This window comes from Hyalella azteca, unplaced genomic scaffold (genome assembly GCF_000764305.2).
Source record: "Hyalella azteca isolate HAZT.00-mixed unplaced genomic scaffold, Hazt_2.0.2 contig4579, whole genome shotgun sequence".
Taxonomy (NCBI): domain Eukaryota; kingdom Metazoa; phylum Arthropoda; class Malacostraca; order Amphipoda; family Hyalellidae; genus Hyalella; species Hyalella azteca.
The window spans coordinates 156,376-182,175 of NW_025934792.1; the positions used below are offsets into that span (position 1 = coordinate 156,376).

General features: G+C 39.9%; 1 protein-coding gene across 4 annotated transcripts in view; it reads left to right on the plus strand.

Annotated features, from left to right (window-relative positions):
* Positions 1-451: 451 nt before the first annotated feature.
* LOC108682074 (plasma membrane ascorbate-dependent reductase CYBRD1) overlaps positions 452-25,800 on the plus strand; it is a 31,518-nt gene continuing 6,169 nt past the window's right edge. The window contains exons 1-4 of one of the 4 annotated variants that reach the window (XM_018171186.2): positions 452-702; positions 17,774-17,994; positions 21,405-21,574; positions 23,486-23,692. In XM_018171186.2, coding sequence (XP_018026675.1) covers positions 507-702; positions 17,774-17,994; positions 21,405-21,574; positions 23,486-23,654 — 756 coding nt within the window. In that variant the 5' untranslated portion in view covers positions 452-506 and the 3' untranslated portion in view covers positions 23,655-23,692. Of the gene's footprint in view, positions 703-17,773; positions 17,995-21,404; positions 21,575-23,485; positions 23,693-25,800 lie in introns of those variants that run through there. The other 3 variants (XM_018171187.2, XM_018171183.2, XM_018171185.2) reach the window with 3 other exon arrangements.

The following is a 25,800-nucleotide window of genomic DNA, read 5'->3' on the forward strand; positions in this document are numbered from 1 at the left end:
TGATATACTTAGTTTGCAGTAGCCAGTATGTTACTGATAATTCACCTCATTCATAATATTTATGCGAGACCCAAATTTATGTGCTAATACATGACTATAAGTACAAATATATACACCGTGCTTTCCATATATGCCTCTTATCATGCAAAATTTTTTATTTGTTATTCTTTGTGTGTGTTAATGCTCGCATAGACAATAACACAAATAGATTAATTCAAAATAACTTCTATGCGTAGATAGATTAGTGTGTAGTCTGCTCAGGACATAATCACGAGCCGCAACTTCTAGGTGCTTGTATTATTAATACAATATATGGTTGCAAGGCTGAAAAAAGATATATTCTACGGAAATAAATTTTATGAATACAATAAATTCGAGCAGAATTCATAAATGAACCAAATTCTGGCTGCTTTTATAAAAAGTAAACTTCAAATTCTTTTATAAATAAATTTATTCGTCTCCCCTCGGGCAGTCGCAGTCATCACGTGTACAGTAGCGAGGGCTCCATGACACGAGGCTGGTCGTGTCTGTTCTACCTGCTGGTGTTCCTGACGGAGGTGTTGCTCTTCGGCGTGCTGATCCTGTCGCTGGTGTGGGTGTACCTCTTCAGGGACGGATTCGCATGGAACGAGGATGTCGCTAAACAATTCAACCTGCACCCTGTACTCATGATCACTGGCTTCATCTTCCTCATGGGAAATGGTGAGTGTGCCTCTAAATTTGTGGATAAAGTATTGATTAATAATTAAATTAATATGAAACATTTTGAATTCATTATGTCGCCTTCAGGGCATCATTTGTTAAGTAGGTCGGTCGGAGTTAAAAGTTGAATAACTTCAATTTGCAGCATAAACTATTGGTCATCGGCTACATCTTCTTGGTGTAAACAGTCTTGTGAGTTGCCATATCTTTTCGAGAGTATACGTACCGTGTGTTTTTCATCAGTTACCATATGGCCTTCGTTGCCTTTCAAGGTTTATTTAATTTGCATTGATATGATGTGGACTCAGGGAAATAATTTTTTTGTGAGTTCAATGGCCAGTACTTGAGTGTAGCTAGCCCCTCGAAACCCTGTCTGGTCCTAATTTTAATAGGATTGGCAGTTAATTAATTTTAATAGGATTACCATCAGCCGATTAGACGAAGAGATACATACACTAACTAGCTTCTGAATCACTCCGTGTTATGAACTCAATCTTACCATTTAATTTAAAAGATTTTTATTTGCAGGCATATTTTCTGTATTATAAGATTTAACTCTTGACCAATTAAATATACACATAGAATGAATTGAATCGCAATTTCAAAGTCCATTTCGGCTCAAAATATTTGCTCTGCGAAATAGGTCGTTTGCTTTGATTGTCTGAATGCATTCAGACAATCAAAGCAAAGGTAGTAGTTCGTCGTTCAGGAACTATAACGTGTCCAACCTGCAAGGCCTTCGTTGCCTTTCAAGGTTTATTTAATTTGCATTGATATAATATGGACTCAGGGAAATAATTTTTTTGTGAGTTCAATGGCCAGTACTTGACTTGAGCTGGACCCTCGAAATCCTGTCATCTCCTAATTTTAATAGGATTAGCAGTTAACAAGCTTTTGAATCACTCAGTGTTATGAACTCAATCTCACCATTTAATTTAAAAGATTTTCATTTGCAGACATAGTTTATGTATTATACGTTTTTAACTCTTGACCAATTAAATATACACATGGAATGAATTGAATTGCAATTTCAAAGTCCATTTCGGCTCAAAATATTTGCTCTGCGAAATGTGTCGTTTGCTTTGATTGTCTGAATGCATTCGTCGTTCAGGAACTATAACGTGTCCAACCTGCAACTGGTGATCGAGTTCCAACACGAGACAAGCTGTTGAACTTTACTTGCACCCACGCCGCTCGTTTGTCACCCATTGTTACCCTCACACAAATGCCATGAGGTCAGAGGTCACCGCTTCTTTGACTCGGCAGTGCGTTAGCTGCGCAGACCGTATACGTGAAACATTATCAACTTGCGTCGCGTTTATGCGATGGATAAGATACGTTCATTTTGTGAAACTAATATGCATTGAAATGCGTTACCTGTAAAAGTTTGTGAAACTGATACAACTCACAGGAATACGTGGTCAATGAAATATATTGAAACTGAAACACATGAGAATACATTATCAGTATAAATGGAGTTAAATAATATTGATTCCATTTATGTTGCATTACATGCACATCCTTTGGATTCATGTCGAATTTCAGGCAATGTTACATAGAGCAAGAAATTTTTGCACCGCTGCAATTAACAGGAAATTCTTTTCACCGCTGCAATTAACACGAAAATGGAACCTCTGCTACACACAGTAAATGTTTTACATGGCACCTTTTATGCGCAAAAATTCAATAATAAAGTTCGTAAGCGAAGGCCAAGTCACGAGATGAACACCGCCCTTGTCCTGAGGCGCACAAAATTTTCTGTGCGGTACGTTTACCTTATTAAGAATATAATTAAATTAAGACCTCAATTTCATGAGGTTAAGTTGAGGAGTTATCTTCAGCAAGTTATCATGTATGTACTTCGCCTAGGAATGATTGAATTGATGCTAGTAGCTGTTAGGTATGAGCGCCCTAGTACACAATGTATAGCCTTGTATAGCCGCTCGTATTGCGGGCTCCGCCCATGTCTGCATCCATGTGTGTTGCTTTGCTCTGTGTGCCCAGAGCGCCTGCTGTCTTGCTTCACTGTACCTTTGAAGCGAACGAGATGAATGTAATAATGCATGTAATAGTGCGATAAGCGAACTGATAATTTTTTATGGGGTAATAAAAATAAAGCAGAAACATTCAACGTGTAACAATGTTCTACAAAAGTAGTAACATTCTTAGTAAGTAATAGTGCGATAAGCAAATTGATAATTTTATGGGGTAATGATAAGATAGCAGAAACATTAAACGTGTAACAATTGTATACATGAGTAGTAACATTCTTAGTAAGTAATAGTGCGATAAGCGAATTGATAATTTTTATGGGGTAATGAAAAGATAGCAGAAACATTCAACGTGTAACAATGTTCTACAAAAGTAGTAACGTTCTTATAGTAAGGCATGTCACACTGACTGGCACAATTAATGAATATTTTTTGTGCATCGATTTTCAAGGAAGATAATGATTGAAACAGATAATTTATTCACTCTGATTTAACGTTTCAAGAGAATGAAGATACGATAAATATTTAATTTAAATTTAAATTAAATTTGTTTTAATGTTGAAAGAGATATAAAGATCAAGAAAGATAATCAATTTTCTTGGCTGACCTAAACGGAGATAAATAACTCATGTTGCATTGACTTGCGATCTTCCTTTTACATGTGCAGTTTGACCAATACATAAATTTGAAAGTAAATACTCCTCTTCTCATACTTCCGTGTTAACGAAACCTTCGAAAAACGCACAAAAAGTTGCGAATAGCATTATATTGCTTTCATCCTAACGTTGTGGTGGCTATAACGGCATCACACAGGTTCCGTGATCAGCCATAACAAAGGTAACATTAAAAGACTTTATTTCCCGAGAGTTACTTTGAGTTTCACATACTTAAGGAACGCAAAAAAGGCTTACTTTGGGTAGAATTTTGTAACAAGCAACGATCAATCTTCCCTTAACTAGAAATAAATATACGGTTCACAATACGCGCCGCTCTCAAGCCTACAGTATATACCATCTTATCCTCTCTTATCCACAGTCTCGTATCTCGATTCAAACACTCGCAAACTTTTCGACAGTTCTACTTCTCATTAATGATAGATTCACTATTAACATCTATTCATTAATAACCTTATAAATGGATAATAATGTAAATTTTAATCCATGACATCTAGAACGCATTTATTTACACGAATTTAATCATTTAAAGTGTGCAAGAGTTAGATGAAGGATCGCTAACATAGGTTTATATCGCATTTACTCCGCAAATTATTATCCCGAACGAACTAATTCGTTGACGTGAGGTATAATGTATTGTATTTATGACTCGCCCTCACTCATTACTGAAGTATAGGTGGTTATTTAGTGCAATGTCTTATTAATTTGGCTAATTGATTACCTGCGCCGGGGTGATTAGGGTAAATTTAGCACCTCTGTACGATGAACGTATGCCCAGTGGCCAGCAATGCGCACTGAATTAACTTGTATACTTAATTATTCAGGCTTAGATTTAGATTCAATTGGCCCGACATTGAGGTGGATTCCTCTCTTTAATATTCCATGTATTGCCTTAAATAAAAAATATATGTATATGTAATATAAAAGTGACACACTTTCTGCACGTAGCACTGAAACACATTTTCCTGGCCAAATTAGGTCAGGATCACGCAAGAAAGTGCACAAAATTGCAGCACCTTATGGAGCGAATTGCATGGGGTGCGATTGCATCAACGGATTCAACGCACATTTGAACATTTCCTTAATTGCCAGGGAATAATGGCATCAGAACTTGTTATCCGTTGTGACTTTAGTCCCTAATTATTGTGGTGATATTATATGGTTGACACGCCATATCAGCTTGAAGGTATATATTTGTTTGACGTTGAATTAAAGGAAGCATTGGAAAAGCGACGAATAAATCTTCGCAGGAACGTAGACTTAGGAGAATAAATGAGTAATATTGCCCAAATAGTGACTCACTTTCTGCAAATAGTACTGATATGCCCTTTGCCTGATTCAATTGAGTTAAGATAATCCACACAAGTGGTAAAAATTCCATCGCTATTCAGACAAATATTCACGCATATGTTTGCGTGTGGAGGAATGTTTTACGAACACTGGAGGAATGTAGGAGCTGTGGGATCAGGACAAGTAAAACAAAAACGAAAGTAGGACGTTCATGAAGTAAGATTTTCCAAAATAGTAAATTAGGACAAATAGGACGATCCCGCTGCTGATGTAGGAGTCTAGGAGTTAGGGGGAGCGGTAGAGGGGGAGGCTAGAACATCCTAAGTTAATTGCACACGTAGGTTGCCAGTCAAGGCAAACAGGTGTGTGGTGTGTGGTGTGTGTGGTGTGTGAATCGCTGAAATTGTGACGTGTGTGAGACGCGTGTGTCGTCTGTACCGTGTAGTGCGTGTGGGTTTCGTGGCGTGCGTATCGTTCGTGGCGTGCGTATCGTTCGTGGCGTGCGTATCGTTCGTGGCGTGCGTATCGTTCGTGGCGTGCGTATACCTCGTTGACGCTGGGGTAAAGTTGCAGTGCGACAACTATGTCACGCGCTGTACAGTTGCATGCACAGTGGTCAAGTCTCAGCGAGGGCGCTGCGTACTGTACACTTACAATGTACAGTTCAAAGGCCCCATTTACGGCATTAACCCCAATTATTTGCACGAGACGTCCAAGTGTAAGTTCGAGTATCTGTATTTAATGAAGTTATGCGTGAGAAGACCTTCAACATAATTATTATCTTATAACGCTAGTAAGAATTTCATATCCAGTTATTTCGTCTGTCTATTCCTTTGATGAATGGGTTTGAAGTGGTTCACGTGTCGGTTTCCTGTATGAGAACCTCACTGCAAGCGAACGTGGTGGTGAAAGTAGCCTGTGTTCTACTGCAAGACTTGAGCAAGTCTCACCAGCGCGCTGCTCGTATCGCTAGATGCAGACGGCTGTTAATCTAGTTAATCACCAGCTATGGGTGAGCCAATTGTTGTACTCGTAGCTTCACGAGCCCTTTATTCCGCTCGAGAGAGAGAGCGTTGTTGTGTAAAGCCGTGAGTGTTGTTTCAAATTGAAACGCTCTGTTTTTCGTTTAATGATTGATATTTCTGAAACGTGAGAGTCGAAATTTTTGCAACTAACTTTTATAACAACAATGCATCAAACTTTATTTATAGCTTATTCGAGCAATATCCTCGATTTTACCAAAGCTAGGTGTTCAAAGGGAGAGGTAGATTTGCAAATAATTTTTTACATTCCATTAAAAACGTGAACCAGTATATATATTCACTGAAAGTGCCAGATAAAACCTTTCAATGCAAGTACCGGTAGTCGTTTAGTACTGCTTACGCCATTCCTAAAACCCCCGCCATTGCTTCGTACGATTGTCGTCACGCTGGCATGGTTGTAATCGATAACTCGATGAACAAGCTCGCTGGAACTGCTGACGGTTTCCGCTCTAGGTCCGTGGTTGCCGCGGTTTACGTCTGACGCACGAGTTGGGCGTGCCCGATATACGGGCGGAACCGAAGCGAAATGGATCCGGAGAGCCCGTATATATGTATGATGGATACTTATGTGTACTGTTGAAGCTTGCATGCCCGCGGCTCCGAAAGAATTGCGTACTTGAGAAGAGTTCTGGGAATGTCAGATAGTGAACAATGAGGCTCTTCGTCGTATTTGGACCGGATGCATCTTATCTGGTCGTTATCGACCGTGAATTCTTACTTATATCCCATTCATTTGCGGAAACTGCCTTAGATTTGACGTTCTTGGGAGACACGTTTTTTTTTCTAAGTTACACGAGTCGTATAGCCACAGATTCTTTATGTCCATAAGCCTCTGACCTTCTCTCAGCGTTACATGCTGTGGCCAGCGACATTCTATCACGAAAATACGAAAATGCGAAGACTTTTATCACGCTAACTATACCACATATTTTAGCAGCTTCATGCTCAATTCACAAATTTAACCTCGTAGTTTCGTCAGTTAACTACGAGTTCTTGTACATTTATGCTCCATTGACAGATTTAACTAAGAATTTTCAGCAGGAATCCACGCTTGTACTCGCACCTTCAAGCTCCATTGACTTATTCTACCTTGAACTTGCGGTTTCTTTTTTAATGTTATTGCTAACTGACTCACCTGGATGAGCGGGAACGTGAGTTGTGCTAACGTCTGAGCGACGAGGTCGACAAGTCGACTCAGTGCGGGACAGGAAGTAAGGCTCTGGGTCGCGCTGCGTACACACGCTGGCCGGGTGGTGGGAGGGTGACAGGCTTTCCGCTAAGGTCGAGCTCGCGAAATGAAGTTTCCCCACGCTGGAGCTGCGTCAATGTAATGAGTATGAAAACTCGCACGCTGCACTTCCAGGCTGACTATTCTCTGTGTGGTGTAGTATTAAATTACCCCTGTCATGAACAATTGCTGATTAAAACAATTTGATATGTTTATTTGTTTAATTAGAAGGATCACATGCAGTCTTCATATCACTGATGACGCACCAAGCAAAAAGTAAAATAATTTAACTCAGTACTTACTGCAGTGAGGTGAGTGACAGAGAGCGCATTTTCTCGTCGACGAAAACGTGAAGTCACGGACAGACGGACGGACAGACAGACAGACGGACATGACGAGCATAATAGCGCCTTTTTTTCCATAAATGAGAAAATACGCCAAAAACTTGCTCACTGAATGTATTACATTGAATTAGTTCTTGCATGTTGAGAAAATATTTTTTGTGAGATCATGCCATGAGCTCCTCGAATTGAATGCTTGACTAGGCATACATTTTTATTAGGACGGCAGCGACCATAAGATTGACTTAGGAATGTCCTCAACCTGCGTCGTGGCGAAGACCTTTACGTTATCGTGAATTATCGTGGCTGACTGTCTGTTTAATGTTGCTCTATTTAAGCTGGATATAAGTTGCGACTGCGACCCTTTTACTGTGTTTAATTTCAAGGCAATGGTATTAAAATAGTCTGATGAAAGAAGACTTATGAAAATGACGAATAGATTCCGTTAAAAAAATTCAAGGCGCCTGAAAAACTTCCTTTTCCATTATCATGTTATTTTCTCCTACCGGGGACAAATTTTCTTCTGAATTGATGCCCAAAAATTATAAAAAACAGCCTGATAAAAGAACCATGAATTCTTTCAATAGGCACGCTCTGCATGCACTACATTGACTACACTCATGGCTCGATTCTTGTGGTTGCGATTTATTGTTGTTCCGGATTGTTGATGGAGCGCGGCGATGTCATGTAGAACATTTCGTAGCTCCGGCGTTCCGCAGTTCCGGTGTTTCCGGTTCGTGCAACAGCCAGCTATAATAATATGGAAGGGAAGTCATATGCTGCATCAACGAACTGCAAACGCATGCACCTGGTCGATTTGACCATCGCAACTAAAAGGCTTCCATTCCAAAGTAATATTATATCTTGGACAGATGAATTTTGGACTTTTGAGTGCATGGAAATTCACGGATTTTGAACCTTATCTCGAAATTATTATTATACTTTCAAGTGTAAGCATTTTGCGCTTTGTTCTCTGACGATTTTTTAATGAATAGTTTACAACGAAGGTATCAATTTTGAACTAATGCAGAAGTCGTATAATTAATCTTCCGTAGTTTTTAATCAACCCTTTGTCTTTTCGCGGTAGCTCTAGTTAACTCAACTTGTGAAACTCAAAATTTTGGGATATTTATAGAAATTGTCTTGAATTTGATTCAGCAAGCCGTCATCGAACTGTTATTGAATTATTAGGACATTCAGCGTCGCTATGAGAACCGTTGTCAACGTTGGCATAAGGACAAATATTGTCTTTCCTTGTGAGTGCACCGTGCAGAACTTTAATTACGCGTATTTCACGCGTAGGAAGGGACTCTTGGAAAAACTCTCAGCTTTTTACCTCGAAGTTGAACGACAATTTTTGTTATGAGAGACACTCATTACTCGCGTAATTAGTAGGGAAACTCTACTCATTCGCTGTTTTTTGGACCCGCTTCCTAGCATCATCGCTAACTCTAGAGCTCGCCGACTATAGAGCTAAAAACTGACAATAATTTTGTCATGGGTCGCTGCAGGGCCGATCTCACCTGATCGACCTACAATCGTCAGCTCTTGCATGTCTGCGAACCTGGCGCACTAGCATGCCTTGTGTTTCATGGATACCATGTATCCTCGCCTTTAAAGGCTATCGGCATGATAATTCACTGATATTACCAATACTGGCTTTGATCTGGATTTTTTTTGTGTACAGAGCTAAACGTTCATATTAGCTAACGTCATGTTTGTCATTACGAATACGACTTTATTTACTGAATGTTAGGACTTATTTGTCGTATTTTTCATATTAAATTATGCAAGTAGCGAGCACAAAATCTTTACACCATAATGAACGAGCCCCAGAATTCGTGCTTGGTTCACTGAGCTCAACTGCAGGCGGTCACTTTCTCCTGAGCTGTCAAAACGACGACGCCTGAACGGCTGACCTCCTCTCGTGGTCCTGGCGATTGGCTTGCGTTACCGTCGTTACGCAATGTTGGAGTTAACATTAACCCCTGGCGTAGCATGTTAACCTGGCACATTAATCGGTGAAGTAAAGTAATTTACCTGAATTGACTGGTTATCCTGACACATTAATCAGTAGACTGCCAAACATGGCGTTCAGTAGACTGACAAACATGGCGTTCAGTAGACTGACAAACATGGCGTTCAGTAGACTGACAAACATGGCGTAACAGGTTAAATTGAATTAAAGGCAAATTGAATGAATCGTAAATAATTTACTCGGCGTTGCTGTGGAACGATCTTTTTAATGAGTATGAGCGACACCCCGATGTGATTTAATGCAGCATTAATTCCATTTATTGCTGGGCCACCATATTCATTTGAATATGGTGTTCTAGCTAGCTTAGGTACCCTAGCTTGAGTGCTGTTTCTTTCATTGGACACAACGAACGGCCGTAACTTCATTTGTACTACTACATTTTGGCTCTTGGATGTTACTGATATCAAGTCCACTTATAAATCATCAACTATTAAGCCAACCTGCTTGGTTAGAAATCGATCTGGGCAACTGGGCAACCGGTTTGCGACGCCTCACGTGCGTACCTTATATAGTTACGTTTATTTTACACCTACCAGATATTGGACGAGAGAGCTTGGAAGCTGCTACGTCGCTTTCTAAGCTTATGACTTCAATCAAGTTTCCTGCTTTCGAAGAGAAGTTAACCTGGCACATTAATCGGTGCAGTAGAGTAATTTACCTGAAGTGACAGGTTAACCTGGCACATTCATTATTCATCTCATTAAACTAATTCCTCGGCGTGACAGGTCTAGCCATCAAATTTTTCAGCTAAGTGGACTGACAAACATGGCGTAAAAGGGTAAATTGAATTGAAGGTAAATTAATTGAATTCAAAGATAATTTACTCGGCATTGCTGTGGAATGATCTTCTTAGCGCATTTTCTCATTTACGGAAAAAAGACGCTATTATGCTCGTCATGTCCGTCCGTCCGAAAATGCGTTCTCTGTCACTCACTGCCGTGAGTAGTGATCTAATTTTGTACAGAGTATGAGCGACACCTCGATGCGACATTATGCAGCATTAATTACATTTATTGCAGGGCCACCTAATTCAATTGAATATATAGCATAGGTACCCTAGCTTGAGTATTGTGTCTTTTATTGGAGACAACAAACACCCGTAACTTCTTTTGTACTGCTTCATTTTGGCTCTTGATTGTTGCTATGTCTAAGTTCATTTATAAATGGACTTAAATGTTACATACAAATATTCTTATCTGCTTCGAAGTTTTTCTATTCACTGTTTACTTATGATCTTCACTGTTTAATTATGGTGATATGTTCACTATTCATGATCTTGTGCTGTGTTCTTGCCATGAAAATTGGACATCAGCTTATAATTTTGACTTGCACGTACGCAAACAGTTCAGTCCTAAAAAGTAAATAAATAACATGTGAAAACCGTTGTCAGCACTTGGCTAAAAAGAGCTCTAAAACGCTGAAATTATTTAAATTAGGGCAATCAATTTAATCATTGACTTGCAGTTAGAAACTACTCCTAAATCACACGATTGCTGGTGTGACTGAAGGATAGCTGCTTTAAAAATAACATATGCAGCTTAGCGTAATTACATATTCTTATGTAATTATACATATTATAATTATGTCTTCAGTCTCCCCATCACACAATATTCAAGAGAGCTTAAAAGTGGAGGGATTTTCATGTCATGCATGATGACCGTGCTTACAACTTCTCAATTCTTGTATTTCAGTCTTTTTGACTAGAGGTTCTACTTTGCTCTTGTCTGTTCTACCTCACGATAAACTTATGTTTCCGTGCATCTCTTTTATCGTTCTGCAATTTCAGTTCGGAAAATTGACTCTCCGACCCCAGTGACCTCATTACCAAGTACTAATAATTTTCGTTTGAGGAACGAAAACAATCTAATTAGAGCTCGGAGTTTTAGGCTGTTTGCTTTGAACATTATAAAGCTCTATTTGATCTTTAGATTGTTTCTTCCTCGAATTTAATCGTAGCGATAAAGAAAAAGGAAGAAAGCGGCCTTTGGCAGCTTTGCTACCGTTGACCTTGAGTCTGTCTCTTATACACATCTAGATGTGTANTTAAGTTGAGGAGTTATCTTCAGCAAGTTATCATGTATGTACTTCGCCTAGGAATGATTGAATTGATGCTAGTAGCTTGTAGGTATGAGCGCCCTGGTACACAATGTATAGCCTTGTATAGCCGCTCGTATTGCGGGCTCCGCCCATGTCTGCATGCATGTGTTGCTTTGCTCTGTATGCCCAGAGCGCTTGCTGTGTTGCTTCACGGTCCCTCTGAAGCGAATGCGATGAATGTAATAATGCATGTAATAGTGCGATAAGCAAATTGATCATTTTATGGGGTAATGAAAAGATAGCAGAAACATTAAACGTGTAACAATGTTCTACATGAGTAGTAACATTTTTAGTAAGTAATAGTGCGATAAGCGAATTGATAATTTTTATGGGGTAATGAAAAGAGAGCAGAAACATTAAACGTGTAACAATGTTCTACATGAGTAGTAACATTTTTAGTAAGTAATAGTGCGATAAGCGAATTGATAATTTTTATGGGGTAATGAAAAGATAGCAGAAACATTCAACGTGTAACAATATGTTCTACAAAAGTAGTAACATTCTTAGTAAGGCATGTTACACTGACTGGCAAAGTGAATATTTTTTTTATTCATCAATTTTCAAGGAAGATAAGGATTGAAAAAGATAGTTTATTCACTCTGATTTAACGTTTCAAGAGAATGAAGATAATGATAAATATTTAATTAAAATTAAAATTAAAGTTTTTTCAATGTTGCAAGAGATGCAAAGATCAAGAAAGACTATCCATTTTCTTGGCTGACCTAAAAGAGATAAATAACTCACGTTATTATATTAACTTGCGATCTTCCTTTTACATGTGCAGTTTGACCAATACATAAATTTGAAAGTAAATACTCCTCTTCTCATACTTCCGTGTTAACGAAACCATCGAAAAACGCACAAAAAATTGCGAACAGCTACATATTGATTTCACCCTAACGCTGTGGTGGCAAAACGGCATCAATCAGCTCCCGTATTCAGCCATAACAATTAACATTAAACCACTTTATTTCCCGAGACGTACATTGACCCTTTCATCTACATAAGGAACGCAATAATTAAAGGCTTACTTTCTTTGAATTTTGTAACAAGTCAATCACAATCTAGAATACGGATCACAAGTCCTCAAGTCTACCCTCTTATCCTTTCCTATCCACAATCTCTTATCTTGATTCAAACACTCGCAAAACTTTTCGACAATTCTACTTCTCATTAATGATAGATTCACTATTAACATATATTCATTAATAGCCTTATATATGGATAATAATGTAAATTTTAATCCATGACATCTACAACGCATTTATTTACACTCGTTTATTCATTCAAAGTGTGCATGAGTTAGATGAAGGATCGCTAACTTACGTTTATCATACATTTACTCCGCAAATTAGTAGAATATAATATAATATAATATAATATAATATAATAGAATAGAATAGAATAGAATAGAAGTGTCGGCGTTGAAGAAATAGGCCCATGGCCTGTTGCCGATTCTTGAACTTTTCGTGACTTGATTAACAAGGGATCCGGCCATTGGAACCCGATCTTTCCATAGCTGACGATTGATTGAGATAGCTGCTGGACTTATTGCCTGGTCCGTAATTTGCTAGGCATTTTAAGACTGAACATATGCTGTCTCTTATACACATCTAGATGTGTATAAGAGACAGCACTTGAGCTTCTTTACAGTCAGCCGGCAACATTCCTTCGTTCAAAGTTTTTCGAAAAAGTGACGTCAGAGGGCCGGCTAGGACAGTTGCTAACTCTTTGAGTAATCTGGGGTGGAAGCCGTCTGGTCCACATGACTTGTTTGGATTTACAGCGCTAAGGCGCTTGAGAACCTCTTCTTCTTGTATTCAAGAGTAGATTTAGATTCACCTGGTCCGCCATTGAGGTGGATTCATCTCTTTTATATGCCATGTATTGCCTTAACTAAAAAAATATGTATATGTAATATAAAAGTGACACTATTTCTGCACGTAGCACTGATGCGCATTTTCCTGGCCAAATTAGGTCAGGATCACGCACCAAAGTACAAAAATTGCAGCACCTTTTGCAGCGATGTGAGGGACCGCTCGCTTGGGACGCGATTGCAGCAACGCACATTTGAACATCTCCTTAATTGCCAGGGAATAATTGCATCAGATATAATTATCTGATGCAATTATTAATAATAACAATGCAATTATATCTTGCAATAATTGCATTGTTATCTTTTGCGAACTTGCGACTTAAGCCTCTAATTATTATGGTGACATCAAATGGTTGACACGCCCTATAGCAGCTTGAAGGTATGTATTTGCTTGACGTTGGATTAAAGAAAGCATTGGAGAAGCGATAAATAAATCTCCACAGAAACGTGCACTTATAAGGAGAATAAATGAGTCATATTGTCCAAATAGTGACTCACTTTCTGCAAGTAGTACTGAAATCCCCCTTTGCCTGGTTCAATTGGGTTAAGATAATCCACACAAGGGGTAAAAAATTCCATCGCTATTTAGACAAATATTCACACATATCTTTGCGTGTGGAGGAATGTTTTACGAACACTGGAGGAATGTAGGAGCTGTGGGATCAGGACAAGTAAAACGAAAACGAAAGTAGGACGTTCCTGAAGTAAGATTTTTCAAAATAGTAAATTAGGACAAGTAGGACGATCCCGCTGCTGATGTAGGAGTCTAGGAGTTAGGGGGAGCGGTAGGGGGGGAGGCTGGCACACGCGTAAGTAAATTGCACACGATAGGTTGCCAGTCAAGGCAAACAAGTGTGTGGTGTGTGTGGTGTGTGGTGTGTGTGGTGTGTGGTATGTGAATCGCTGAAATTGTACGTGACGTGTGTGAGACGCGTGTGTCGTCTGTACCGTGTAGTGCGTGTGGATTTCGTGGCGTGCGTAGCGTTCGTGGCGTGCGTATCGATCGTGGCGTGCGTATCGTTCGTAGCGTGAGTATCGTTCGTTGCGTGCGTAACGTTCGTTGCGTGCGTATCGTTCGTGACGTGCGTATCGTACGTGGCGTGCGTATCGTTCGTGACGTGCGTATCGTTCTTGGCGTGCGTATCGTTCTTGGCGTGCGTATCGTTCGTAGCGTGCGTATCGTTCGTGGCGTGCGTATCGTTCGTGGCGTGCGTATCGTTCGTGGCGTGCGTATCGTTCGTGGCGTGCGTATCGTTCGTGGCGTGCGNGTGTACCGACTGTTCCGGTGCTGCAACAAGCTGGCTAGCAAGATCCTGCACACCTTCCTCTACCTGCTGGCAGTGCCCTGTATCGTGGTTGCAACCATCGCTGTCTTCGACAACCACAACCTGAGGAACCCACCTATCCCCAACCTGTACTCCCTACACTCCTGGTTGGGGCTGGTCACTATGGGGCTTTTTGCTCTGCAGGTAACAAAAACGGTGAGCAGCTTTAGCAGCAACAGAGGTGACAGCAACAGCCCCGCCAGTTTTACAAGTCTGCGCTGGCCACACTGTTAGAAAAAAACGGTGAAAAAACGGTCTCACTGGCGTTTTAGTGGCCGGTCGCCCGTGAAAATAAACTGTTTCTCCGTTTTTATCAGATGTTTTACGGATTTCTAGCGTAAAATTAGAATAAAAACGGCGACACGGTGTTTCTTTTCACGTGCCGACCGGCCACTGAAACGCCGGTAATACCGTTAACGGTAATTTTTCTAACAGTGCATGTAGTATATACAGTGGCCCGATAATGCGCCAGCGTAGCGGCAAAATTCGTAACATCAGGTGCGCCGGCGACGAAGATAATATCAATAACTCAGAGAAAGAAGAAGAAAATTTAAAAAAACTCTCCAAGACACTTTTCACATGCGAAGGTGTTCGATGCAGGGCCTAAAGCCAGCGAGTGTGGAAGAGTCATGGCAAACGAAGATAATATCAATAACTCTTCCATAAAGTAGCAGATATTATGGAAGAATCATAATATTCTTATCTGCTTCGAAGTTTTTCTATTCACTGTTTACTTATGATCTTCACTGTTTAATTATGGTGATATGTTCACTATTCATGATCTTGTGCTGTGTTCTTGCCATGAAAATTGGACATCAGCTTATAATTTTGACTTGCACGTACGCCTGTCTCTTATACACATCTAGATGTGTATAAGAGACAGTCATATAAGTTTGTAAACTCTGCCATCGCAGGCGTCAAATAAAAAAGTAGAATCCCTCTTTAACTGACGTAGATCCTGGTACAATATTTTAAACAATTTTTCATGACTTTATGGCGAATTAATGTGAAAAGTAAAAACGAATTTTAAAAAAATATCTTTTCGGCTTTAAACTTAAAGTCCGTTGAATCCGTACAATTCTCGGATACAAACAATAAAAAATCATGTAAATGTCATTTATGCAGACTGATCATTTATTGAGCTGTCCAATCTCGTAGAGACGATTTATCAACGGCGTAATACACGTCGCGGTATCTCGACAAGATCCTTATATACACGTCGCGGTATCTCGACAAGATCCTTCAATACACGTCGCGGTATCTCGACAAGATCCTTCAATACACGTCGCGGTATCTCGACAAGATCCTTCAATACACGTCGCGGTATCTCTATAAGATCCTTAACTTGTCTTAAGTTTTAGGCATGCAGGCATGACCTCAAGGTCAAGGTCAAGGGCAAGGCCAAGAAAAGTTGTCACATCGTTATTCGGCGAGACTAAATAGCTAGATTCAGACTTTTAACTGAACCAAAAATGTAGAACTATTATATAATAGCGGTTTCAGCGTTTAGTAGGCTGTAGGCCTGTCGCCGATTCTTAACATCGCACATCCACAGCTTGCTGCGGGCTTGAACTCGCAACTCACTGCTACAATTCTGCTGTGCTTAACCGCCCGGCCTCCTTGCCGATTCTGACCAGAAACTGGCGCACAGAGCTACGCGGTATCTCGACAAGATCCTTCAATACACGTCGCGGTATCTCGACAAGATCCTTAACTTGTCTTAAGTTTTAGGCATGCAGGCATGACCTCAAGGTCAAGGTCAAGGGCAAGGACATGAAAAGTTGTCACATTGTTATTCGGCGAGACTATATAGCGACATTCAGACTTTTAACTGGACCAAAAATGCAGAACTATTATACGTGATGTCTCATTAATACTAAAGTCAACTATCATCACCAACGTATTTTAATATAAAGCCCAAGACTTAAAATGCCTTGCCCCGTCTCCTGCCTCAGCTCCTAATATGTTACTCATCCCTTTAATTCATCACATATTGAACGTTCACTCAGAATATAAATGGGTCAAATACTGTCCAAATATTGACACGCTTTATATGTACGTAGCACTGATTTTTCCAGACCAAGCTGGGTCAGAATGACCCAAATAAAGCACGAAGTGCGTTGTTATTTGGATAAAGTCTTATATTTTTCTCCGAGCGTGTCATGCTGACGTCTCTGTTACTTTACCCCGACACACTTTGCCTCCTAATAACACTGAGACGCGCTGGGGTAATCTTCCCATGCCTTTCAAATATCTCCTTCGCTTTAATGTTTTGTACGATATACCTGGACATCCGCCAATTCAATGAAGTTCCTTCCTTCCGCAATGAAAATCATGAGCTTTGCTCTCTCTTGACCAGTCAGTCTATTCATCCCGCTGACTATAATGATATTCTTACCTAGATTGTACATGAACTTTTGTCAAAACAAGAATTCCATGTAATTCTGCAAACGGTTGTAGTAGGCTTTTTTTGCTTGAAATGCGATGACTGAAGCAATACCTGGCCGCCGCCGATCACACGATTTCAAGAATATACGTTTTTTTTAATGTAAACCTAACACAATGCGTACCCTTCCATTAATTCTCTTCTTGGCGCGATCGAACCTTCTGTTGAAAAATTATACTCTTTTTACTCACATCAGGTTTATTATGGAATGATGATTACTTATTAATGTGTGTTCAGCTGATCAACTCTCACTCTTGTGCTCGGGTATTATATTCACCATCAATTATTCTTCTAAATTGCAAATTAAGCTTACATTCAGGCTAGCACAATAATGTAATTATGATGTTACTCATGATTGCTCTGGATGATCTCGGCGTAATTGCAAGTTGTAGAAACAAAGATTTCATTTTCGTTGTATTGAATTATCCGCATTCATCAGAAGTCCAAGTTTTATTTGCGCGTCTGAGGTTATTCATGCCAATAGTGAGACTTTCATTCTCTTCTGCCATCATTATTTGACTGTCATCGGCATCAGAGATTTACGGTACTGTACTATTATTGAACTTACATCTTTATCTCACACAGAAAGGCTATTTGATCATATTCTATTCTTAATTTCTGTTATTTGAATTAACTCAGATTTTTGTCTCACCAAGAAATGCTATTTGATCATTTTCTATTCTTAATTTCTGTTATTTGAAGTAACTTCGAGTTTTTTTCAGCCATGCTGGTGTACCGACTGTTCCGGTGCTGCAACAAGCTGGCTAGCAAGATCCTGCACACATTCCTCTACCTGCTGGCAGTGCCCTGTATCGTGGTTGCAACCATCGCCGTCTTCGACAACCACAACTTGAGGAACCCACCCATCCCCAACCTGTACTCCCTACACTCCTGGTTGGGGCTGGTCACTATGGGGCTTTTTGCTCTGCAGGTAACAAAAACGGTGAGCAGCTGTGGCAGCAACAGCGGTGACAGCAACAGCCCCGCCCGCATAACAAGTTCGCAGTTAGAAACACTGTTAGAAAAAACGGTGAAAAAACGGTCCCACTGGCGTTTTAGTGGCCGCGGTCGCCCCGTGAAAATAAACTGTTGCTCCGTTTTTATAAGATGTTTTACGGATTTCTAGCGTAGAATAAAAACGGCGACACGGTGTTTCTTTTCACGTGCCGACCGGCCACTGAAATGCCGGTAATACCGTTAACGGTAATTTTTCTAACAGTGCATGTCGTATATACAGTGGCCCGATAATGCGCCAGCGTAGCGGCAAAATTCGTAACATCAGGTGCGCCGGTGGGCATGACAGAGTCATGGCAAACGAAGATAATATCAATAACTCTTCCATAATGTTGCAGATATTATGGAAGAGTCATAATATTCTTACCGGGCTCAGAGTTTTTCTATTCACTGTTTACTTATGGCGTGTTCATGATCTTGTGCTGTGTTCTTGCCATAAAAATTGAACATCATCTTATAATTTTGACTTGCACTGACGCAAACAGTTCAGTCCTAAAAAGTAAATAAATAATCCCAGTTGTAACAGTGACAATGAACTTAAGCCAAATTCACTCACATGTGTCCTTATTTGTTTTAGCCATAATGATCGCGTTTTGAACATAATTGCTTGCACATCTCAAGACTGTGCATTTGTGTGTTGTCCCTCAGTTTTGTAACGTGAATATAACCTCTTCTTTCCTCTCTATACACCCATTCACTTCCCCACGCACACCATTCACACCCTCATTCGTCCCTCACTGATCCATCTTTCGTTTATGTTCGTCATTTACACGCTTATTTAATCCCCTTGATTTAATCCACGTAACACTGTATGTTATCTTTTTATTTCTTCAAACTCCGCCTCTTCCTGTAATAACATCAACAAATCGTGCTCTATTTATCGTCTTCGTGCTTGCTTTTTATCTGGTCTTTGGTTACCTAAATCATCTTTCTTCTAATTTTAATTGTGTGTCTTGATCAATTTACCATCCTTTGAAATCGCTTTGATATTTTATCAATGAAAAACCTGAATAAACATCACAACTCTCCTGATTCCCCGCACACTTTTCACTCGCACCTTATCTCGTTAATAATGATTCACACTCACTCATTTCTGCTACCAATATCATAACTATGACTTTTTTTACTGCACATTGTCACCCAAAACTTTGACGTTGCCATGCATGCCTCCCGTCACCTACCACTACCTCACCATTGCTATAAACGTGACTTAACAATTATACGTTTTCTACAATTTCATTTACAAACACCGTCATGTCGTCACCCTCCTCTCATAATACCACCACACAAACACCACCACGCACCACCACACTTCCCGGCACCACCATACTGTTTCACTACACCACACTGCCCTTCATCACCACCCTGCCCCACACTGCACCACACTGCCCCACACCACCACACCACAGGTCGGACTATGCCCAGCTGGTAGACGAGGCATAGCCGGGTTACCCCTGCACGCCATCCTGTTGAGATTAAGCACCCAGAAAAATGAATGGTTCATATTGTCCAAATAGTGACACACTTTATGACCCACACTACGTACACATATCACTGATATACTATGCTTTTTGCAGAGCTAAACTGATTCAGGATGTCCCACACAAGAGGAAAAAGTGTATCGTTATTTGGACAGAATCTTGCTCATTTATTTGAGTGTAAGCACCTCCTGGTGACCTGATGTTGCGACCACTGCTGCTGTTTTATGACACACTTTGCCAACAAAGATGTGTCATGGCTTGCTGTTGCCCCTGTTGCTGCTGTTGTTCTCACCTGTCCTATTGCTTTTAAAATGATCCCCGTGCTTATTACACGTTGTCTTAGATGCCAAAATAAAATATGTCGTTTGTGTAGTTGTTTTTGTGTGACATTGATGCTGTTGTGAGCTTCATATCTGCTTTTATTGTTGTGAAATATCAGCTGTTTAGTTAAGCAATCCACTGCATGCAAGTTAAGTTTATGGCAGGGCATATTCATCAATTTTCTATTAAAGTGCTGCTGCTAATTATGGCTTATGTGTCCGTGTATATAAATGTATATTATGTGTGTAGTTGTTTACCAAACAGTCCTGTTAACTCATATTACTTGACTGAAGAGTTATTTCGGTGTTATAACATAATTCGTGTTACAACATACGTCGTGTTATACGAGTTCCTGTTATAACATACTTTCTGTTATAACATAAGTCATGTTACTGTCTCTTATACACATCTAGATGTGTATAAGAGACAGTCTTATACGTCTCCTGTTGCTTCTCACTGCTTGCTTTTTTGTATATTCAAATTTTGTGAAGATATTCAAGTCCCTTTAACATTCCTGTTATCGCTTTATAAACGCATTTATTCTCCGTTGCCAATGCTATTTTCAACTATAGAAGAAAAAAGTTATGCATTATCACGTATACAAATTAAATATCTTCCATCCATTGTTCTCAGCATTTGATGATTCGTTCAATTAAATAATCAAAAAATTTTTCTTCATAACACAACACTCATGCGATTATTCATTTGCCGGCTTTTGAATTAATTTTCTTCACATCCCGCGTTTTCCCTTCTGTATGATCCAAATTATTTTCAACGAATTTTCTCACAGTTCAATAATGCATGTGTTGCCGGTATCCCGCTGATAACAAAAGTTCCTCTCACATCTTCGCTGAGTTTGTACGTCAATATAACTATGAATAATATAGGTACATGCCTACAGGTTTGGAGACCGAGTAGAGATACTCGATTTCTTTAGCAGCTCCTGCAACACAGTAATAAACTAAGGGCCTCTGCTTGATCGTTAACGAAGACAAGCTTAAATATATTGATGTTTGATCCCTGTTTGATCTGATCATCTTAAGATGAATATTCTTCTTAGTTTGCATCACAGATTTTACTCACATCAACATTTCTGAGTGCTCGCTTAGGTTGGACCTGTAATAGTTTCGTTTGTTTCATCAATATATTTATGTAATTTTAACATGTACTAAGTCCCGTAAATTATTTGTATTAAAGAAAATTGATGGGTCATATAACTAAATCGTGACACACTTTCGGCACATAACGCTGATTCGCTCGTTTGCCGGATCAAATTGGTCCAAAATGACGGACAAAAGGCCAAAAGGCACGTAGCTATTCAAACAAAATTTCTCTTATTAGCGCATTTTCTCATTTATGGAAAAATGCACTATTGTGCTCGCCATGTCCGTCTGTCTGTCTGTCCGTCCGTCCGTGACCTCAAGTTTTCGTCGACGAGAAAATGCGCTCTCTGTCACTCACTGCAGTGAGTACCGAGTTATATTTGTTCTTTGAGTGCACCAGCACAGTCCTCGCTACACTTTCCTCGTGCCCGCAGTTCGTGGTTGGGTTCTTCAGTTTCTGGATCCTGCTGTGCTGCGACCAGGGCACCTCCAACTTCAGGGCCAACCTTCTGCCTATCCATTCCACCTTCGGCATCATCACCTTCATGCTGGCTGTAGCCACGGCCGTATCCGGGTATACAGAGAAAGCCATCTTCTCTCTGAAGTGAGTTGACATACAATCACAGACTTTAAATATTAAGTGCTACTTCCATGACAAACCTCCGTATATATACAAAGAAAGCCATCTTCTCTTTGAAGTGAGTTGACAACAATCATAAGCTTTAAAGTCCTACTTTCATGACACTGTTAACCGTGTTCTTTGCTTGTCATGCATCGAATGGCACCTTTGGCTTGTCTGTGTCGATATCACCCTGTTTTGTTGCAATATTTTTGTTCATATAAATGTACCTGATGACTAAATTCTACCTGTATTGAAACTCGTATAGCGTTGCTGTGAATGAAAGGAGGCTATTGTGTATTGAAACGCGATTTGGGAGAGTATTGAATTGATTCAATAACTTGTATATTTATTCTAAATTACTTAAAAAATAAAAGTAAATAAATAACATCTGAAAACCGTTATTGTCAGCACTTAGCCAAAAAGAGCTCTAAAACGCTGAAATTATTTAAATGAAGGCAATCAATTTAATCATTGACTTGCAGTTAGAAACTACTCCTTAATCACGCAATTATACTGGCGTATATTAGGCGAGGAGAGCTGCTTTAAAAATAACATATGCGGCTTAGCGTAATTACACATTCTTATGTCTGCAGTCTCCCCAAAACACAATGTTGTAGAGAGCCTAAAAGTGGTGGGATTTTCATGCCATGCATAACGACCGTGCTTACGACTTCTCAATTCTTGTATTTCGGTCTTTTTGACTGGAGGTTCTACTTTGCTCTTGTCTGTTCTACCTCACGATAAACTTATGTTTCCGTGCATCTCTTTTATCGTTCTGCAATTTCAGTTCGGAAAATTGACTCTCCGACCCCAGTGACCTCATAACCAAATACTAATATGGGGACATTTGCTAACTAAGTTATCTCAGTTAACGGTTTTTTCTCTCAANAGGCTATAATTCTTAATGTGCTTGCTTTTTGTCTCACTTGGTCTCGATCTTAGTTTCAATAAAATTTATTGAAAGGTGTTGGCAAAAAGTGCAGCGTAAAAAACATTATTCACCTCACACGAGTGCCGGTGCAGGATGCATCTCACAAACAACAAATATTATATATATGCAGAGAGCACATCGGACACTGCACTGTGGATGAGTGCACGCTGTTTTAGCATAGACGTCATCTGTTTTTCGCCTCTCGTGTCTTTTTAGCCACTTGTAACGTGCCCTCGAAGTTCGATCTGAACGAGACGCCACGACAATCTCTTCGTGGGCATGTCACATACTGCCTTGTCGACCAGGACAGTTAGCATGTCATATACTGTACGAGACATCGGTGCACAGTATACCTAGATCACTGCTTGCTTATGAACTATGCTCCAGAGTATAATGAATGTCACATAATATAGAATCTACTATAGTGCGAGATTTTATGTTTAAACGTATATAGGGTATTTTACGTCTTGCCAATTTTTGTTCTGTCCAGACCCTGACGCGCCACAACTATTAAATGTCCGTTGAGTAATAAGTGTCTGAAGGCAATGAAATATATGTTCTTTTCTATTTTTTTGTTCTCTGGTTTTGTAAAAAAAATTAATGAACTCAAATTAGTTTGAATTCTCCTTAAAATACATTGCGCAGTAAGCCTTGGCTGTTCTGTTTGATTGTATTTCTAAACTACACATTATATTTCCAAACTACACATTTAAATTATTGACATATCTGAGTAGATATTATCACGTTTTTTCAATTGCAAATTCTCTCTTGTGATGATCAAATTAGATTATTAAATTAAATTATTAAATTAATTGTGATTATTGTGATCCGATCAGTTTTTCTCCGGCTTGTTTCCACCCAGTTAACGAAATTATTCAACACTCCGGTAGTCACAGCATTGCGATCTTGACCAATATTGACCGTAAAGTGAGTCGCAATCTGAAGGAATGTTTGTCCTCCAGAGATCCTACGACCAACCGTAGCACGTACTCCGAGATGGGCGTCGAGGCGGTCCTGATCAACACGCAGGGCGCCGCCCTTTGCGCCCTCGCCATCCTCGTGCCCGTGATCATCCTCTCGAGGGCCTTCCAGCGCGGCTGGCAGGCTTCGGTCTTCGACCAACAGCTCTGAATGAATCATTAATTTGTTTTTTAATTTTCATCAATTTTTTCGGAACGAATCATCAATTTGTTTCTGAAATCCTTTTTTTCGGAACGAATCATCAATTTGTTTCTGAAATCANATAAGAGACAGCGATAATTGACGTGGTTCACACGTCAAATACTTGTACATGGTTCACAAGCATTTCACTGTCGTTTAAATAGTACTAATAAATTTGTATAGAATTTAAATACAACATTGGCAGTATTTATGGCAGCACGGATAATTATTTCAAGTGGCTACTCAATTGTCTTTTCGGTTAAGCTTATAAAACAAATATTGACCAAGAAAACCTGGATACCAGTACAATATTGCTAATAGCATCTATAGAACCTAGAGACTATATATACGCCACCTGGAATTTATAAGTAGTTGACGAGGCTAGTCTTATCATTGCATTGAGATGTTATTAGTTGATAAATATTGATGAACCTAACTCAATATTCAAAACAAGTCATCGGCGTATCATGAGGAAAATATGATATGTTTGCACTGCATTCGTGGACCCTGCTTGAAATCGATATGAGTTTAAAAAAAATGTTCGATTATTCAAAAATTAATTCTACGTTGCATTTTAAACATTTTGTTTTCGTCTCTAATAATGATAGCACTCTGCATGAATAAAGTGTCGAATATGTGTTACTGGTCAGGGTGGCCCTTTGGTTACAGTTCAGAGAACCAGGATTGGCGCAGAGAGGCGCGGGTTCGATCCTAGCTCTGTGCGCCAGTTTCTGGTCAGAATCGGCGAGGAGGCCGGGCGGTTAAGCACAGCAAAAACTTGAAGCAGTGAGTTGCGTGTTCGAGACCGCAAAATGCTGTGGATGTTCTGCAATGTTCAGAATCAGCGACAGGCCTACGGCCTGATAAACGCTGAAACCGCTATTATTTTAATATTGACTTCCATATCCGAAGCAAAGGATACTGAAATAAATTAAATAACAGATATTGCTGATAGAACATACAATATGTTAATATGTTCAGCCGGAACCTGCATGTTAATCCAGCACAACAACATTAATCTTACGAAAAATCAACTTAGCTAATAAAATAAAAAATTAACTTTATTTTAGCTGATTTTCCAATTTTCATTCTAGAGCTTTCTAGAAAAATTTATTACCTCCTTCAGTTACCAACCGCAGGTGAGAATAAAATTTATTGAATTGCTTTAAATGGAGGATTAAACAATGCCAACTTCTTCTGCGTTATTCTTAGTATCGCTTAGTTATTAGGTATTCTCCTACGAAGCATCTATCACGACAAACGAACTTCGAGGGCACGTCACATATAAGATTAATAGCAAACGAAAGATAAATAGACACAAGAAAGGATGGGAACGGATAAAATGACTAAGCACTAAATTCATTGGCTCTACGATATACAGTAGTTCCGTTTTTAGGCGTCGACGAAACACCTGCAACGGAGCCGAAGCTACGGAAGCAGGCAGACTGTTCCAGGTTCTGGCGGCGACGACCGGGAACGTTCTGTCGCCGACGATCGAGAGACGTGTAGATGGTACGGCGAGGTCCGCTGTTGATGACGAGCGCAATCGTCTCTTAGTCCAAATCAGGTCAGAGCGAGCACAACCACGAGGGCCTCGAGCACCAGCCTCGAAAGACAGTGGCTGATGCTACCTATACATATTCGTCGCAGAACGTCATAGCAAGCGGTGGTGACCTTGGCAATGTGACTGTTCATAGAAAGTTTCGAGTCCAGCAGAATGCCCAGTTTGAGAACTGCGGACGCAGGCATGACGAACTCATTGCCCACGCGAACAGGAGTGGCCGGAAGCTGATGCTGGCGCCGAGNGCACATATGGCATCGTCCACTGAAGTAGTCGATGGTCGGATATTGTGATCTTGATGATGCCAACTGGCAGACTTTGAAAGTCAGCACGCGTGATTACAATTTCCAGCAGTCCGCCCATGTCGTGTGTCGGCAAGGTCACGTGATTGTCAACATTCAATATTCTGTGATAAACTTCGAACGACATGAATATAAAAGATGTCAATCATAATTCGTGCGGATTGATTGAATTGATTTACATTGACACTGACAAAGAACTGCATGGTCTAGATGGCAGACAAGGAAGGATGTTATTGTCGTGTATTCCATGATT